Raw genomic sequence first — 17,920 nt, forward strand, 5'->3', positions numbered from 1 at the left:
ATATATTTTATTGATGTTGTTTGAGCCTTGAGACAAAATCCTTCAGGTTCCACTTATGTTTACAGAGATCAGCTTTTTATTATGGTTCTCAGAGCTGTTTGTCACAAATCAGAACAGCAAGTGCTGCCAGTGAAAAGGGAATTGTCCGCTACAGAAAAGCACTGTTAGTATTTATTGTGTTTCACCAAAATGATGGCAGTATTATTGTTTGAACATTATTCAGCTCACACATCAAAACAGCCGTTTCCAAGGTCATTTATTCAAACAACACTCTCTAAAATGTGGGTGAGGGTATGTATTAGTGTTACTACAACTATAATTAGTCAGGCGCTGGAATAATAACGGAGAGCTTTGCTCTGTAAATATGCTGTATAACAGTGAATGTGATTGCCTGTGTATTGCAGAGACATAATTTTGAACGACACAATATTTGAAGGGGGTTATTTTATGATGCATCTCATCGGTCCACTATTGCTACACAGCATAGAGGATGCTTCACAATATGCCACTGAAGTTATAGGATCAGTTCTCCCACAAGTGGTGATCCAAGTTTTATCTGCACATGTCTGAGATAGTAGTGCTCACATGATTGAAAAGTGCCATATCAATTATTCAACAGAGAAATCTCTTTAAAAACACTCTGCTCCAGGTCATCCACAGAGGACTGTATCACATGGAAGGTTGAAAGTCAGTAAAGTGTGTAGAATATCAAAGGTAACCTTGGATATTGTTTTTAGAAAAGGTTTCTCTCTATTTTGTGAGTTATTCTGTATCCTGTTAGAACCAAAAACAATATTTGATGAACTTGCATTGTGTTGGCTGAAGGCAGAAATGTCAGACAGATATATCAAAGCCTGTCTGCAGGGAAATCACAAGAAGTAAGAGAGGAAAGCTAATACCGTAAGGAGCCAAAGATACATGACACAGTAATAATCCACATATCTCAGTCCTTCTTCCAGGCTCGTTAATCTACCGCCTATCATGACAGCATCTGTGCTATTCCCAGGAACCACCGGTATGTCTGTGTTGTCATTACAGAAGGAGACGACATGAAATTTGACCCCTTTGGGACCTCTGCCCTCAGCACGCTGGCCAGCTATGACTGGTCAGACCGGGAGGAATGTCTGCCCGGTGAGGTCCGAAAGCCGCAGGGCTTTGAAGGACCCTCCCTCCCACCTTTAGTGCCAGCACAGAGGAAGGAGCTGAGCTTTGGCAGCTCTGAAAACATAACAAGCAGCTCCGTAGCAAAGATCCCAACGTCTTTCGCCCCCGAGGACAGCTCCTCCTCAGATGACAAGTTTGAAGCCTTTGCTGATTTTGGCTCCAGCGAACAGGGAGGTGTCGATGACGAGGACGACTTTGGGGATTTTGCCAGTACCGTTTCTGAGAAGTCTGACTCGCCCGCCGCCACCGCTGAGGCCGGCTCCGAGGGAAACCAAAGTGAGGCCTCTGATGAGTTTGGAGCCTTCCAGGCGGACAAGCCCAAGTTTGGCAAGTCTGACTTCCTCAAAGCCAGCGCTCAGACCAAAGTCAAGTCCAGTGAGGAGATGATCAAGAACGAACTGGCGACCTTTGACCTGTGTGTTCAAGGTGAGCTTCATCATTCATTCATCTAATACTTTTGGTTCTGAGAACATTTGATTGGCAGTTTTTACCCAATAATTAGCCTTTCAATTGATAAAAAGACATTATTGCAGGCCTTTATCAGTCATTTAGAGCATGTCTACTTTAATTTGAAAGATGCCTCTCAATTGACTAGAACTCAAGATCCTCAAACTGCTACTTCCAATATCCAAACTTGGAGTAGTTGAGGTTGTGTATGCTGTCTTAACAATATAAATATCAACATGTCGTGCAAACACTAGAAACCTGTGGTCCAACAAAAGACAACACAGTCTCCTCAAGCCTCTCTGCCGCCCACCCCCACATGTTGGGCTCATCAGATCTGTAATGAAGCTGTCAGACATTAGATGGCAGTGTTGAGATGACAGCCCTGCTCTAATGGCAGGCACTGCTGAGATGGATTAGCAGAGGCCAAGAAATCCATGAGCACAAATTAACCATATCCACCAAAAGGCTGTTCTTTTTTAAATGCTGTTTGCTGGTGTCATGCTCTACCAATCATTTATCAGCCTTCCCTGCACTGTGATAAAAGCTCATGTGCCCGATAGATTTATCTGCCTGTGCTGCGTTAAATGTGTGTGAGAAAGAGGGCTCTGCTTTCTCCCCTCGCCCAGTGGAACGGTAATCTGATCATGGTGGAGCCTCTGGCTTGTGTGGAGGATGACGCATGCCTCTGTGGGTGGTGGAGGAGTTTGAGGGGGGGTAAATTACCTGTGTCTGGACAACACATACACACACATGCACTAACTGCCAGCCACACTGGAATAGCCTGTGTTTGTTGTGGTACCCTGCCAGGATTTGTCCGTCTGTGTGTCCCTATGAATAATTCATACCTGCATATTTGTGCCTCTGTTTTGTAAGCAATTATTGTTTGTCACAAATTAAGTATTTATTCTGTCCTTGTCCCGGTGGAATTAGCCACAACAGAATGGAAGTATAATGATTGCAAACAAACAGGTGCATATCTCAGAATGAGTCATCAATAGGGGAAGCTGAGCTGACAGCAGGAAAACAAAGAAGTTATTTTAAGTATTTGTGGTTTTCACTATCCTAACATTCTGCTGTCTTTGCCTTAGGCTCCCACAAACGCAGTCACAGTCTGGGCGATAAGGAAATTGGGCGTTCGCCTCCATCTCCGGCTCCAGAGCAGCCCTTCAGAGACCGATCCAACACCCTGAGCGAGAAGCCCGCCCTGCCTGTCATCAGGGACAAATACAAGGACCTGACTGGGGAGGTGGAGGTAAGGAGGGCCGGGCTTTAAAGTGCACCACATGTTGGCGGCATTATCACCAACAATATATCAGCACAGTACTCGGGATGTGAAATGCTACAGAAAGGTTCCTCTGCTCTCTTTTCCTTTGTGTTCTTTTGATATGTTTGTGCTCTGTTGTTGCAGGAGAGTGAACGCTACGCATACGAGTGGCAAAGGTGTCTTGAAAGTGCTCTGGAGGTTTGTTTTGTTTGTATGCTGTGTCTGACCTCATCCGTTGGCAATACATAGTTGTGAGAGTGACAAAACAAACTTAGTAGACTCATTAAGATAACCAAAGGGCGCTGAGATGTTTTTTAACCTGAGGACATTTTTCTTATCGCATTGGTTTTGGGACAAATCATTTTCTCCCCCCCTGCAAACAACTTTCTGATTTAAGAAAATCTTTAAAATAATAATTAGAAAACATTTCTTAGCTTTCACTAAAATGTGTTTTTATTCACAACGAGACAGGATTGTACAGGATTGGTCTTTTTTTCAAAAACTCACAAACTTTATAAGGCATATGCTACCTGACAGGTTGTAATTGTAATAGAAAATCTACATACGTGTACAGTGTAATGTTAGCTTCTGTCTCCTCACATTAAGGTCATCACCAAAGCCAACAACATCCTGAACAGCATCAGCAGCTCCTCTGTGTGCACCGAGGTCATCCAGTCTGCTCAGGGCATGGAGTACCTGCTGGGTGAGGAAACACAAGCTTCCCACACTCACTCACACACACAAGCACACGCACGCACATGCACATGCAAATACACACACACTACTATAAACAAGCCAGGACTAGCTGTACTGTGTGAGCAAGAGGCTGTGAAAGAGAGCTGTGTGGCCTTACACCTCCTGAAGGACAGAGGACAAGGCTAAAAGGAGCTCTGGTGGGATGTCTTATCCCTGACCGGTCTGACAAGGTCCCACTCCCTTATTGTGTGTCTCTGCTTTTAATGAGCTGTGACTGGCATGTAAGTCAAGGTTTGCTCTCCTGGGAAAAAAAGACCAACCCAACATATTTTTACTTTACTTGTGTATGTTCTGTTGCAGGTGTGGTGGAAGTGTATCGCGTCACCAGGCGTGTGGAGCTGGGCGTCAAGGCGACGGCTGTATGCTCAGAGAAGCTGCAGCAGCTGCTGAAGGACATCAGCCGCGTGTGGAACAATCTCATGGGCTTCATGTCGCTGGCCAAGCTTGCTGTAAGAAACTAAACAAAAAGGAGATATTTCTCTGGGGAACAGGACTGTTAGTGTGAAGCTTCCAAACACATGAACATTAGCTCTACTCACCCATACGTGTGTGTGTAGCGGCAAAATAAAACTGAACTCAAACTGAAATTACCTTTGAGGCACCAGAGAGTGAATCTTAAGCAGGAGAAATGATCCGATGTCCAGGCAAGAGTATCCTTTGGTAAATGTATTTTGTTGTGTTCCAACAATACAATACATAAAGAACAATAGTTTCCCCTGTGGCTTTTCCTATCTTTTCCCTGATGAAAAACCATATGCTCGTGCTGGTGCTCTAATCCCACCACCACCTGGCTCTAATTTATAATAATCACCAGATGCCCAAAACCGCCTTCAAAATAAAAGCTTAAGGAATGACTTTAAAGATGATTAATTTAATCTAAACAGAAACAGCTACAAAATAAACGTTTCATTCATAAACAATATTAATCAAAATAAAGCTCCAACGATGTTCAAACTTTTCAAGTGCAGGTTCACACACATTTGGCTGCCAATGACATAATGAAATGTTAGCAATTCCAATATCAGTAGTCCTTTAGCTTAAATCAATGATTCATTGGTTTGTTTGTGATGTAGCTGAGCCTTCAGATAGGTCAGCATTCAGATTCAATGGGAGGACAAGGATCGTATGGATTTACTTATTCAGCTGTCTGCTACCGTCTGTAAAGCAGGAACTGAGGAGGGCTCTCGCCATCTACAAAGCAGGCGAAGGAGCCATATAATTTTTCACACTTCAGAAGATTAAACACACAGCATCTCAAGGAAGGGGGGAATACAAAAAGGAAAATCATTTGAATTAAAGATCTTTTCCTCTTAAAAGAAAAGATGTTTAAGGTCGTCATGTTTGTTTTTAACACAGCTGACGTCAGGCCGAGTCTTTCTAAAAAGTTGATGATGCTTAGAGATGTTTAATGTAAGCGGCGTTGTTCTCTCTGCTGTTATTATAAAAATAGAAATGACTACATTTCGCCCTGCGGCAGGAAGTAAAATGTGTGTTTTTTTTCCTGTAGCCTGATGAAACCTCCCTCGACTTCTCCTCCTGTATTTTGAGACACGGCATTAAGAATGCCAAGGAGTTGGCCTGTGGGGTGTGTCTGCTCAACGTCGACTCTCGCAGCAAGGTTTGTGTGCACACACGCAGAATAACTGCACACATCTTTACGTAAATGTTATGCTCATCCACGCTGGATACCTACTGACATTTCTTTGGCTTTGAAACGTTTTGCAGAAAAAAGAAGAAAGCACTATTGGACGTCTGTTTAAACGAGTATGAGACATTTAACTGTCAAATAAATTTCACTACACTCTTTCCCACTGGGGGCCTCGGGTGCCTTTTCTGCTCTTACCGGCAAGCATGATGGGGGGGCCAAAGTGACAGGACTCACTTCTCTCCACTGCTTCTCTCCTACAGGCGAGCAGCAGTTGCCTGTACCACACGCACTGTACAGCAGATGAAGGGAATCAGCCAAAATCAGTTTGGGGATTTATTGACCTGTCGCTAAGGCCCACCCCTCGTAGTTACCATTTCTATGCATGGCAAGCTTTCCGTTTCTCATGTCACATGTATCCAGTTTGAAATTACTCAAAAGCAGTTCCTCTTTTCAAGCCAGACCCTCGATTTTTGTGAGAACAATGAAACCTTTCACTGGCAGTTCAGCCTTTGCTAGCTAGCTGTGTTTGTTCTCCCTCTCACTGTTTTGTGGCTGCATGATAGAAGTCTGAGGCTGAATCTGAATGTCCCTGGTAAAGAAGCTTATGAGAGTAAGCAAACCAAGGGTCTTTGTATCGCAGTGCAGAAATAGTTACTGTAGTTCGAGAAATATAGGCTTGATATAAAATAGAAGTACAATCAGAGTGATATCATGGTTAGCATAATCAGGTTCCTTTGCTTAGTATATACCGGGTGTCTTTCTAATAAGAGCCTGATACTAAGATTTTATTGGAAAATCACCGTAAAGGATAATAATGTACACTCTTGAAATAAGAGGAGAGGAGAACTGTCACTTTGGCACCTCGGGGGGGGGGGACTTCAAGGTCACAAAGGTCATCACTTTGTCTTGGATGGGTTTCATTTTCTGTCCTGTCGCCTCTCTCTCCTGAGGTACCGGCTCAGCTCAGCACTTGCAGCTAACGGTCTTTGGTGTTTCTGATAAGGGCTCCCTGATTATCTCCGGCTGGGGCAATATGTGCAGAACTGCTGAGCGTCTTCCTCCTTGCCTACAGTGACTTTTCATCGACGTGGGCCGTAATGGTATTCTCGGACCCTGAGGTTCAGAGGGCAGGATGGTGGTGCTGATTGTTTCTCGCGTTCACTCTGCTGTTCTGCCAGAAGCAGATGGATGGTCCAGGAAAGATACGGCTGACTGAGAGGCATCTCTCATGCCAGCAGCTGTGGCTTACACATTAGTCTTAACAGGGAGGACAATCCAGAATAGACCTGCACACACAAACACTCTCTCTCCCCTCCCACTCTGCATAGAGGCAGCCTGAAATGAATGCAGTTTTATTTTGTCTCTGTGCCACTAGCATGAGATTAATAAGCCATTTTTTAATTGCATTTTTGGCAGAGCCACTGGTAAAAGCGAATATAAAAGCCAAGTGGAGAATAGCATCCCCTCAGAGTATAATGAAGTGAAGGAAGAGCTCCGACTGCTGCAGACAGCACTGATTGTTGAATTGTCCTTTAGTGAAGAGGTGCTGATTTGTTTTTCTACCAAAGGTACTGAGGGTAAGACATGTTGGTGCACCATCAAATAAATGTAGCAGCAGAAGAGCTCAATAGCTCCAGCTTTATTTGTGCTGAGTATTTAAATCGTTCCATAAATGTTTTATCCCTATTGTTGACACATTTTCATTTAGGTCTCTGTTGAACCAAATATGTTTTGGTAGCAGTCTGTGTCTCCTTCAGGTCAGGAGGCAGGAATGAGCAGCCTGCAGCAGCTTCATCACAGTTTGTCAGTTGGAGGCGGCAGCAGTTATGTTTTATCATAAGTGATAGTTTTCAGCTAATGATGCTCCAGTGATTCTGCTTAATGATAAATGCTAATTTGAGCACTTAGAGGGAGAAGCACTGGAAAGGTTTTTAAGCTGAATAATTTAGCTTTCCTCTCTTTATACCTTGATATATTAATGCAGACTTCTTCAAGTGCCTTGATTATTTATTCTGTGTAGCTTTTACTTGAGGAAGCATGGCCACAGAGCAAGGAGATATATGGATCCAAGCTTCGTATGTAAACTGTTGGTGACCCATCTCTGGGTCCTGGTGCCCTGAACTGTACCTCAGGGCACCAGGATCCCAAAACAGTTTAATAATTGACTTGGTTAATGCCAGGCCTGAAAGGATTGGGAAATGGCAAAATGTCAGTCTGGAAAAGTTCAGTAAAACTGGGTTTGACACAGACTTTGGGGAAAAAGATAATGTTGCATTTCGTTTTCCCTCAAAAGTCTAGATGTGGAGAAAGATGTAATTGAAATGTGCTGTGTCTTGTTGAAGGGGCTGATGACAGCAGCAGGAAAACACTTGACTCTCTATTAAATGTTTATTACTGGTGTTGGATGACCAGTAACTACTTTCAACATTAAACAGTTTTTTAAAACCTGTTAAAAGCTTCTATTATTGACACACCTCTGTGTTATGCAGAGTAAGTGCGATGACAGTAATGGTGTTTTTCTGAGAGATGCATTTCTGCGGAAGACTTCACTGATCTGCTACCATGAGCATACTCAACAGACATTTAATCAATATGTTAGATCAATCAAGGCCAAATCTCTTTGAGATGGAATATTTGTAAGAGTCTTGAGGGATAATAACTTGGACTCTTTCATGATTTGACTCACAAATAAACTGGGAACAGGGCGCTCTGTCCTGATGAAACAGCTTATCTGAATGTTTGTTCGCCGCTCACAGTTTCTTTGATCTGGGTTTTGCATGCACATCCTGACTCCTCTTGCCCTCACAGACATTGATTAAGAACAATACCAGGAGGGTAAGGGTATCAAGGCCTCATTTATTTGTAATTCATTCAGAGTAGAAGAATAAAAAGCAAAAGGTAGTTTTGATTATCATCTAACCTGGCAGTGCTCAGTTTGATCCCTTACATTAACGTGCAGCTGCAAAGGTCATCTGTATTATGGAGATTGATCTGACTGGCTCCAGCTTGAAATCCTGAATACTCGCATTATGTTTCAGAGTAATTACGACTGGATGCCTGTCTAAAATATGTTCTTTTTTTAAGCAGCATCTGTCAAGTGAAAACGGAATAATGGGCAATACACTTAGTGCCACACAGGTGAAGTCTAGGACGGAGTGTGTAAGCCTGAAGCGGGGAGAACAGGCTAGCGAGGGAAAGGCACTGCAGTGAAAGGAGGAGGCACCGCTGGGGGTCTTTGTGTTTCACTCTGCATCCTCTGCCTCCATCATTTTCTAGCTTTGGCTGTCTTAAGTGCAGGTTTGTGCAAACAAGTAGGCCAAGGCACAAAAGAGCACTGAGAAGGAAATTGCTCTGCTTATAAAATGTCAGTGTGTGAGAAAAAATGTGGAAATGTGTCATTCAGTTCAGTGTGAGGAAGTCCTTCATCCAGCCGGAGTGTCTGCTGCAGACTGCAGTCAGACAGGTGGAGATGCGGACTCTGGTGTGTTTTGTATGCAGTTGTTGCTTTCTGCATGTATCTACCTTCTCCTTCTGTGTGGGAGGCTATGATTCACTGCACATGACTCATCCCCCCCAGCTTCAGCTTCCAGTATTTCACTAGGGATGCAAACTCTGAAGCAGCACATCACACACATTAGCTTCTCCTGTTGCACACACACAGCCCTCAAGTGGGGATCAGATCATCACATTTTTCATTTTCTGAAAGGTTTTTCTTGAACTTTTACACAATTTTAGGTTTTCCACCACAAAAGCAAATCATATTAGGAAGCAACAACTGTGTGGGTTGCCCCTGTGGAAATGTTGCCCTTTGTCTCGAGCTAAACAAAATGAATTGAAGCATGTCTGCCGGTACACAGCACGGACAGTGATGGAAACGTTCTGCAACCTTACACTGAATTAAACAATGGCAAAACTTTCTAGCCAGTTCTAGGATATAAGATGGTTCAACATCATCAGACTCTTGACTCCTAAATCTAACTCTTTAGATAAAAACTGATAAAGGCAATGATATTCATGTTTGGTGTCAAGGCAGGGGTCACCTCGGCTGTACTCTTTCTAATAAAATGCCTGATTAGGTAATTGAATGACTGTTGAAACTAAAACTAATCTATTTGAAACATTTCTTTATTTAGTCTTTTATTTGCCCCCGTCACTGTTTTTCCATAAAAAATTAAGACATAGAGCTCTGGAAAGAATTAAGAGACCACTCTGGTTTTACTATTTTATGTGTGTGTGTTTGAGTCAAATGTACTAAAAATATATTCTATAAACTACTGACAACATTTCTCTGTGTTGGAATTCAACAGACACTGGAATGGAATGGCTGCCATACCTGTTTGTATGCCTACGTCATTATTTTTCCAGAGCTGTAGCATCATCTAATAAGACAAACGGCAGGATGTTTGCATGAGGTCGCCTTCATGTCTTCAAGTGACAAAGAATAAATACAGTGGAGGAATAAGTATTTGATTCACTGCCAGTTTAGTTAGTTTACCCACTTGCAAAGACATGAACAGTCTGTAATGTTTATGGTAGGTTTATTTTAACAGTCAGAGACAGAATATCAAAAAAGAAATCCAGAAATATATAAAAAAGATATACATTAATGTGCATTTAATTGGGGGAAGTATTTGATCCCCTTGCAAAGCATGCCTTAGTTCTTGGTGGAGAAAGCCCTGTTGGACAGCACAGAGGTCAGATGTTTCTTGTAGTTGGTCACCAGGTTTGCTCACATCTCAGGAGGGATTTTGGTCCTCTCCTTTCTGCAGATCCTCTCAAAATCCTTAAGGTTTAGAGGCTGATGCTCGGCCACTGGAAGTTTCAGCTCCCTCGACAGATTTTCTATGGGATGGAGGTCCGGAGACCGGCTAGGCCCCTCCATCACCTTAATGGGCTTCTTCTTTAGCCACTCCTTAGTTGCTTTGGCTGTATGTTTTACGTCATTGTCGTGCTGGAAGACCTATCCATGTCCCATTTTCAGTGTCCTGGCTGAGGGAAGGAGGTTATCAGCCATGTTGAATTGATGCCAAAGATCTTGATTTTGGTCTCATCTGACCACGTCACCTTCTCATAAGCCTTCTCTGAATCATTCAGAGGTTCATTGGCAGTCTTCAGACGGCCTGTACTGTACGGCCCCTGCCTTCTTGAGCAGGGGACCCTTGCGGACGCCGCAGGATTTGAATCCATTACGGCGCAGTGTGTTTTCAATAGTTTTCTTGGTGACTGTGGTCCAAGCCGCTTTCAGATCAATAACAAGTGCCTCCTGTGTAGTTCTTGGCTGACCCCTCACCTTTCTCAGAATCAGAAATACTTTATTTAACCCAAACTGGGAAATGTTTTCATTGCAGCAGCGAAATACAAAAAGAATATAAATTAAATACACATTAATTTATATATATATATATATATATATATATATATAAATTAAATGCACATTCATTTATATATATGGATTTTCTTTTTGATATTCTGTCTCTCACTGTTTAAATAAACCTACCATAAAAATGACAGACATTTCTTTGTAAGTGGGTAACTAACTAAATTGGCAGGGGATCAAATACATATTTCCTCCACTGTATGTTTATGATTGTTGTATGAGTTTGAGAAGTATGTAGTAGTAGTAGTATGACAAGATGACTGCACTCTGAGGGAACCTTGTTAAAATGGGATGGTGCACACAGTGACCGTGCTTTAGAGGCGGTAAATCATTGTAACCATATCCAGAAAGAGCACAACCCAGTAAAGGCATCAGAAAGTGTCTCGGATCCTTTGCTTCTCCTCCTGTGTGCACGGATGTGTTTATGTCTCTGTGATGCAGGTGTGTGATATCTCAGCCTTTCACTTTGACAGGCGTTCAACTCTGAGACGGACAACTTCAAGCTGCTGTACGGGGGCCACCAGTACCACGCCAGCTGTGCCAATTTCTGGATTAACTGTGTGGAGCCCAAACCCCCCGGCCTCATCCTGCCTGACCTGCTCTGAGCCCTGGGCTGCAGCTGCCATGGCAACGGGCAAAGGCTAATCGTCATCAGATAGATAGACGGACAACGCGCCTCGCACTGCACCCTCACCTTGGACCGGACTCCTCTGTATTTGTGTTTTTTATTCTGTAATCTCTCTTTCGTCACAACTAAGCTGTCCTCCAGATCTGGTCATTTGTTATAATGTGAAGTTTTTGTATAAATATATATGTACCATCTATGCTGTTATTGTTACTCTTTAGCTCTTTCACGTACATTCACTAAACATATATCCTGTTTTCACTGCTGGAAAAAGGTTATCATTAATTAAAATATTGTGATTCATGTTTAAATTATTAGATGTGCAATATGATTGATACCACTGGAGGAGGAAGGCTGTAAAGATCTTGAGTTTTTAATGTCGCTTTGCTACTGTTCAATAGGATATTTATTCATGACTCTTTGTTTCCACTGAACCAGAGCTGTTCAATTCTATTTTATTGTACTTGAATTACATTTGTTGGTCGGGTCTGTTGATGAAACTGAAACTGTTTTGGTTTTAATAACAAAATCTGAGGAAGGAGTACACCTTTTTGTTAATTGTGTTGAATCGACTGCTTTGAATGTTTTTCTTGCACTCTTGAGGAGATTTACGAAACTCTTTGGCTATTTAAATATTCAATTTTATGGGGGTTAAAGTTGGGATTTGGGGACCTGAAGGGAACCATGTTAACAGTCGTGTTTATTGTTGTGTGCAACTACAGCTGAAAGTTTGGAGAAAGACCCGTTCTGATTTAAACTGCAGCAGAACTTCTCGTTTATGACAGTGTCATGCTTCAGCATTGTAATTATGACCATAGTCTGTATATACTGCCTGTGATCATGACTAACTGTAATGTGAATTTGATGTAAATAAATATGCATACAGTTTAATTAGAGTGTCAGAGATTATTCAGTTAGTCAGCTTTAAAGTCTGCCTTCAATTCAAACGCAAATATACTAATCTCTGTAATTCAGCGTATGTAAACAACGATTAACAATTACATTCTAGCAACCGCTGATACAGCGTGCATGGGCCTGTAATGAGAGCGATACCCTGATTATTAAGAGGACGGGGAGGTCTACAAAAACAAAACAAGGAAAAGAGTTTGCATGAATTCCATAACTGTGTCTAGAATCCTGATTAAATAAGCAAGATATTTCATTAGCAAACATTAGAGGCTCTTTTTGTGGGAATTTGTTTCCTTCAGTCAGAGCCAGATGAAATGTTTTCCTCCTATTTCCAGTCTTTATGCTAAGCTAAGCTAACCAGCTTTTGGGGGGTCAGCCATATGTTCCCTCATTTCTAAGATTTTTCTGATTTCTAAGATTTTCTCTCAAAATGAAAGTCAAGTCTTTTTTGTATAGCATTAACTGGGTACAACCCAAAGAGCATAAATAAAAATAAAATAAACTGAAACAACATACAAAAACAAAGACAGACAGACTAACAAACAAATAAACACAAGTCCATCTGAGCCATGCAGCCCTGAGTCCTCAGTCGCAGTAATCAGAAAGTGTCCCATAGAATTATAGAAAGTTAATTGTGTGCTGTGTCTAAATTACACTTACTCATGGAGGTGAGTTTAATTTCGGTATTATGTTTCGTCACTCCACAGCAGCCCCAGGTTGGAGTAGCGATGTTGAGCTCGAAAGAGTTCGGAAGAGACGGCCCGATGTTCCCCAGATTTACATGGTACTCAATGGGAACATGAAAAAAGGCGCTATGTTCCCAGATTTACTAAAAGCTAGATTACATCTGTAGACAATTGCTACTGGATAAAAGGTTGGAGGTAAGTGGCTACCAAATTGGTAGAAAGGGGGATCAAATCTGATACAAATTTATGAAAAAGGAAATGTGGGAACATAGGGCCTAATTTTGGAAAATAATCTTAGAAATGTGGGAGCATATGGCTGAGGGAACATATGGCTGAGGGAACATAGGGCATACTTTTGAAAAAAGATCTTGGAAATGAAGGAACATGTGGCTGAGGGAACATATGGCTGAGGGAACATAGGGCTGTGGGAACATAGGGCCTACTTTTGAAAAAAGATCTTGGAAATGAAGGAACATATGGCTGAGGGAACATAGGGCTGTGGGAACATAGGCACGCAGTAGGTTTACATCTAACATACTGAGATGTATTGATGTCTTACCCACTATTTCTATATTTTCCTTTCCCCCACTTGAAAATCAGTGCTGACTAATTTATTGTGAATTTCTGTTTTGAGTATTGGAGCTTTGAAATGAGTCCTTTCACTCTGACATTATTCTGCCTGCTCTTTTGAGAAAACATCCTCTTTGCAATGCATGCATGTTGCTGCTCATTTTCCCTCCATCATCCCATAATGTACTTTCTCTCTGGCCAGTGAGGCCTCATCTCCATCAATTTGCAGCAAAATGGAATTAATTCTTCAGCGACAATCCTGCCGGGCCTGGCCGGCGGTTGAGCTCGGCCAATCACATGAGATATCTCGGGGCTCTGTGAAACTAGTCTCATTATCCTTCTCACACTCGTGTTCAGGTGTGCTCTCCAACATCCAATTTATCTCCGGCCGTTCCCTAATTCATTTCCGGCAGAAAATGAATTCCTCTACTCTCACGGTGAACACCGGGATTACAGATAATTACAAATGCTGAAATCAATTACTGAATAGAGCTGTGTAATTGGAAATGCAGACTGCCCGTGCCCGTCATCCTTACATCTATTGTTATCATTATCACTGGGGAGAAGCGAGATTGAAGATATAGCCTACTGTGCTGTAGCGACTGCTGCTCTTTGGTATTACACGTCCATAGTCAATCACAATATTGATTAAAAACAGCTTTAACATTGTCTTAATATTGTGAGAAGAGTTGCTTCATGCTTTACTGATAACATTTCAATTGAACCACAGATTTATATATGCGATTTTAAAACCCTGCTGTTTTAAGAGATTACAGGATTCAATTGTTATCAGTGTGTATCGGTGTAACATAGTAAACTCGGGTTATATACAGTACTGTATATATAGTTAAGTTAAATTTTGGGGTACTTCACACTTCTACTCCACGACAATTTTGAAGCCAATATTGTACTTTTTACTCCACTAAATTGTTTTGACATAGTAAGTTACTAGTTACTTTTCAAATGTATTGATTAGCTACTAAAAAGTATCAATACACTGATAAATCACCTACAATATATAATTATAGATTAAATAGGCTAAACAAAGTATATATCTATCTATCCATCTAACAGAGTATTTTTACACTCTTGTATTTCTACTGAGTATAATATACTTCTTCCACCACTGACTGTAATGGTACGTTTAATATTATTAAAATCATTCATCAATTAAGCAACATATAATGATGAAATATATTCAGTGTTTGAGTTTTCCTGGGAAACACATTTTTAACACAGGAAACAATAAAAACGTGTCACCAGTTAAATGAAAGCACAAAAAGGAGACACTTTGGCAAATTTATGATCCCTCAATTTCACCATTAATGGACCTAGACACAAATATTAGGCATTTTCACTGCTGAGATGTTCGGTATGAATTGAATACAGCTCTATTGCTCACAGCCTTTTGCCTCAAACTCCCTTCTATCAATCAGTTTAGACAGACAAAGCTTTAAAGGCGACTTACGAATACACAGCTGCTCACTGAGGAACAATGTTTCCCTACACAACAGACTGTATCAGCAATCGTCTCCTGCTGTGCTTTAGATTATCCTAATCGGCTGTAAGGCTTTTTTGAACTCTCTTACTGCCATATTTTCTCTCAGTTAAGGGTTCTTTATCACTGCTTCAATTGGACAGTTTCATGATCTATATTTGTAGCACTGACAGCACTTACAAACACTCCTCTGGGACTTTTATTAGGGTTTCCAAGTGCTGCTGGCATCCAAATGATCATCATTCTCCTGTTTGTTGCTGTTCCCTACAAAATACAGTCTTTGAATCTCATCCAGAATATGTTGCTGTGTGGCCAAATAAGGTTGTCAAATTATAACTAAAACAAACGAGGGCGGCAAGCCTGAAATGGAAGCAGCAGTGAAAGTAGCATGTTAATATTAATAACAGGCCTTCTACATATAGCCGTGTCAAATGGAAATGCAGGATTTACACATATTGATACGGGGGTAGTGCTGTAGCTCTTGATGATTACAGTGAATAATTAAAGGCTGTACAACTTGAAGCCGAGAGAAACCGTGATTCAGTAATTCAGTGCAGCTAAAGCAGATGTTTATATTTGCTTGATGTGAATTAAACAAAACCTGCACTGACAGATATGCAACACTGGGCTGATATAATAACAGACATGTTCTATTTTCCATGTTTTATGTATTAATGTAATTGCTTCATTCAAGTTTTTGTATTTATGCTGTTTGACAGCCCCTTAATAGTCAGACTTTTTTTATGGGAACAATACTGTAAGGGTTAAAGTATTTATAGTCATCCTCTATAATATTTGCTATCTGAAGCTATGGCTATTAAAATCCAGCAATGTCGTTTTTTAAAACTTGTATTTATTTTCAATAGCTCGCATCTCATGTTACTCTGGACAAAAAGGGTTGTCTTATTTGTGCAGTCTAGTAATATCTAGTACTCATTATGGGTCACTGGGAGACAGGGCAAGGAAGGTATTAAATATCCTCACATTTATTTGTATATGTTCATTGTAGTACAAATATATGGTATGGATTTAGAGTCATTAGGTCAGTTGAAATACAAGCAATTGAAAAGATTGGAAATTATTTCTAATTAAAATATTTTTTGTAAAATCAGTTGATGATCAGTAATCAAAAAGGTGAGCCACTTTATCCTCTCTCTTTTTCTTTTTTTTTAGCTTATTGTGGTTGGGATGGAAAATAAGCAATTTGACTAACATTTCTGTGTTGCTCACATTTATGTTGCCTCTCTTTGAGTTCTGTGTTCAAACACTATCAGAGCAGTTGGTTCTGCATGACCTGCACCGCTGGAGCCAGGCCTGCCTCTGAAGCTCACGAGGATGCAAAGTCCTCGGCTTAATGCTTTAATGATAGATGATAATATGCTGCTGCTACCGCTGAATGATGTGTTCACTTTTAGCGTTGACCATGCCTTGAAAACCTCTCTGTATGTACTCAAGTTAATACAGCGAAGATGAAGGGGAGAGAGGCAGAATGTTAAAACATTTCTTTAATTACTAGTGTGTGAAGTGTGTAATTTGGGCCTATCGCTTACAGTCCATCTCTGCTGTGGTCAGACTGATGTCTCTCTGGGTAATGGCTTTCATTGTGTATACCACTCAGCATCTCCCTCAGAAAGTGTGGGCACTGGATAAATGAAGCTCATCAATAATATACCTGCTGCTCTGTAGAAACAGAAATTTAAAATGAATGACAGAATGCTTTTTTGACATCTGAAGAAAGCTCTGGGGCAATGACCATGTAGAGCGAACATTAAGAGCCACTTGGCGGAGAAAATGCAGCCGTGTGTTTATGGGAAGACATCTCAGCAAACAAAACAGAAAGACTTTTTTTCCCTTAATATTTTAATATGACTGTCTTGGGGGAAGAAAATATTAGTAGTCAGATTACAGATCATCTGTATCCTGCTTAATCACCCCTAAACATATTTTCTTTTTTATTATTGTAATATGACACTTAATTCATTATGGCATTGTTAAAGAAAAGCATTGTTGCACTGATCTCTCTGTTTCTGAAAATGTCAACATCACTGCTGCTTTAGGTGAGAAGATCACACCCAACAGTGATGTTAAACTGCAGTATAGGTGAGAGTCAATCAGGTTAACCACCATACAAACCTAACCCCATACAGTCATTGCCCACATGATATACAATATGTCATAGTCATGTGATACATCGAGTTCTGGAAAAAGGACAAAAAGGTAAAGATTAGTACAATAGAAAGAAAATAAATTCATGATTTTACACAATTTCTATATCATTTATCGCTTGTTTCAGCTTCTAAAACCTCATAAATTGCTACATTTTCTCGTTATATTTTTTGGGGTGTTTTCAGGTAAAACAGGGAACTTCAAGAGGTCAGGTTAAATGCATCACATTAACCTCTTCACGTAGCATTGCATTATCTGATGCGTGTGACTTTGCTCTGGACCACACACAGAAAAAGTAGTCATTGTAAGGTTATTGTGAAGAGCTAAATCTGGCAGCAGGGTTACAATTTAATATGCTACTGGTAAAAATGAAACGATGGTGGCCGTTGTTTAGAGTCATATTTATGTGGTTGGTTTGTGCCTTTTGGTCATTTTCCAAAGTTTACCATGTTTTACTTGAGTAACCAGTTATAGCTAGCCTGTGAAAAATATTAGTGTGTAGTTTCTTTCCAAAGCAACATGACACACAATCCTGCCAAAAGTTTAAACATTTTCAACTGATCTATTGGTGGCGGTAATATGCCAAAAGACGCAGCAAAGCGCCAGCAGAGACCAGAACATTTGAAGACTACAAACACATAAACATCGATGTGAACAATGCTGGATTTAAAATACATAAAACTCGGCTTTACAAATCTTTTCCACAATATGTTTGATTCATAATTTGCCACTCAAACAGGAAGAGAATGTAACAACAAGCATGAATAACTGCATCTTTATTTTTTTGGTGATACTATTGGTTAAGTCCTG

General features: G+C 40.8%; 1 protein-coding gene across 6 annotated transcripts in view; it reads left to right on the forward strand.

The window, feature by feature from the left end:
• The window catches only part of synrg (synergin, gamma), a 32,851-nt gene extending 20,679 nt beyond the window's left edge, over window positions 1-12,172 (forward strand). For 5 of the 6 annotated variants that reach the window (XM_063906970.1, XM_063906971.1, XM_063906974.1 and 2 more), the window contains 8 exons: window positions 1,039-1,590; window positions 2,700-2,863; window positions 3,020-3,073; window positions 3,482-3,578; window positions 3,932-4,080; window positions 5,139-5,249; window positions 5,357-5,395; window positions 11,130-12,172. In XM_063906970.1, the coding sequence (XP_063763040.1) occupies window positions 1,039-1,590; window positions 2,700-2,863; window positions 3,020-3,073; window positions 3,482-3,578; window positions 3,932-4,080; window positions 5,139-5,249; window positions 5,357-5,395; window positions 11,130-11,261 (1,298 nt within the window). In that variant the 3' untranslated portion in view covers window positions 11,262-12,172. The remainder of the gene's footprint in view (window positions 1-1,038; window positions 1,591-2,699; window positions 2,864-3,019; window positions 3,074-3,481; window positions 3,579-3,931; window positions 4,081-5,138; window positions 5,250-5,356; window positions 5,396-11,129) is intronic. The other variant, XM_063906973.1, reaches the window with a different exon arrangement.
• Window positions 12,173-17,920: the final 5,748 nt, after the last annotated feature.

This window comes from Eleginops maclovinus, chromosome 18, assembly GCF_036324505.1.
Source record: "Eleginops maclovinus isolate JMC-PN-2008 ecotype Puerto Natales chromosome 18, JC_Emac_rtc_rv5, whole genome shotgun sequence".
Classification (NCBI taxonomy): Eukaryota; Metazoa; Chordata; class Actinopteri; order Perciformes; family Eleginopidae; genus Eleginops; species Eleginops maclovinus.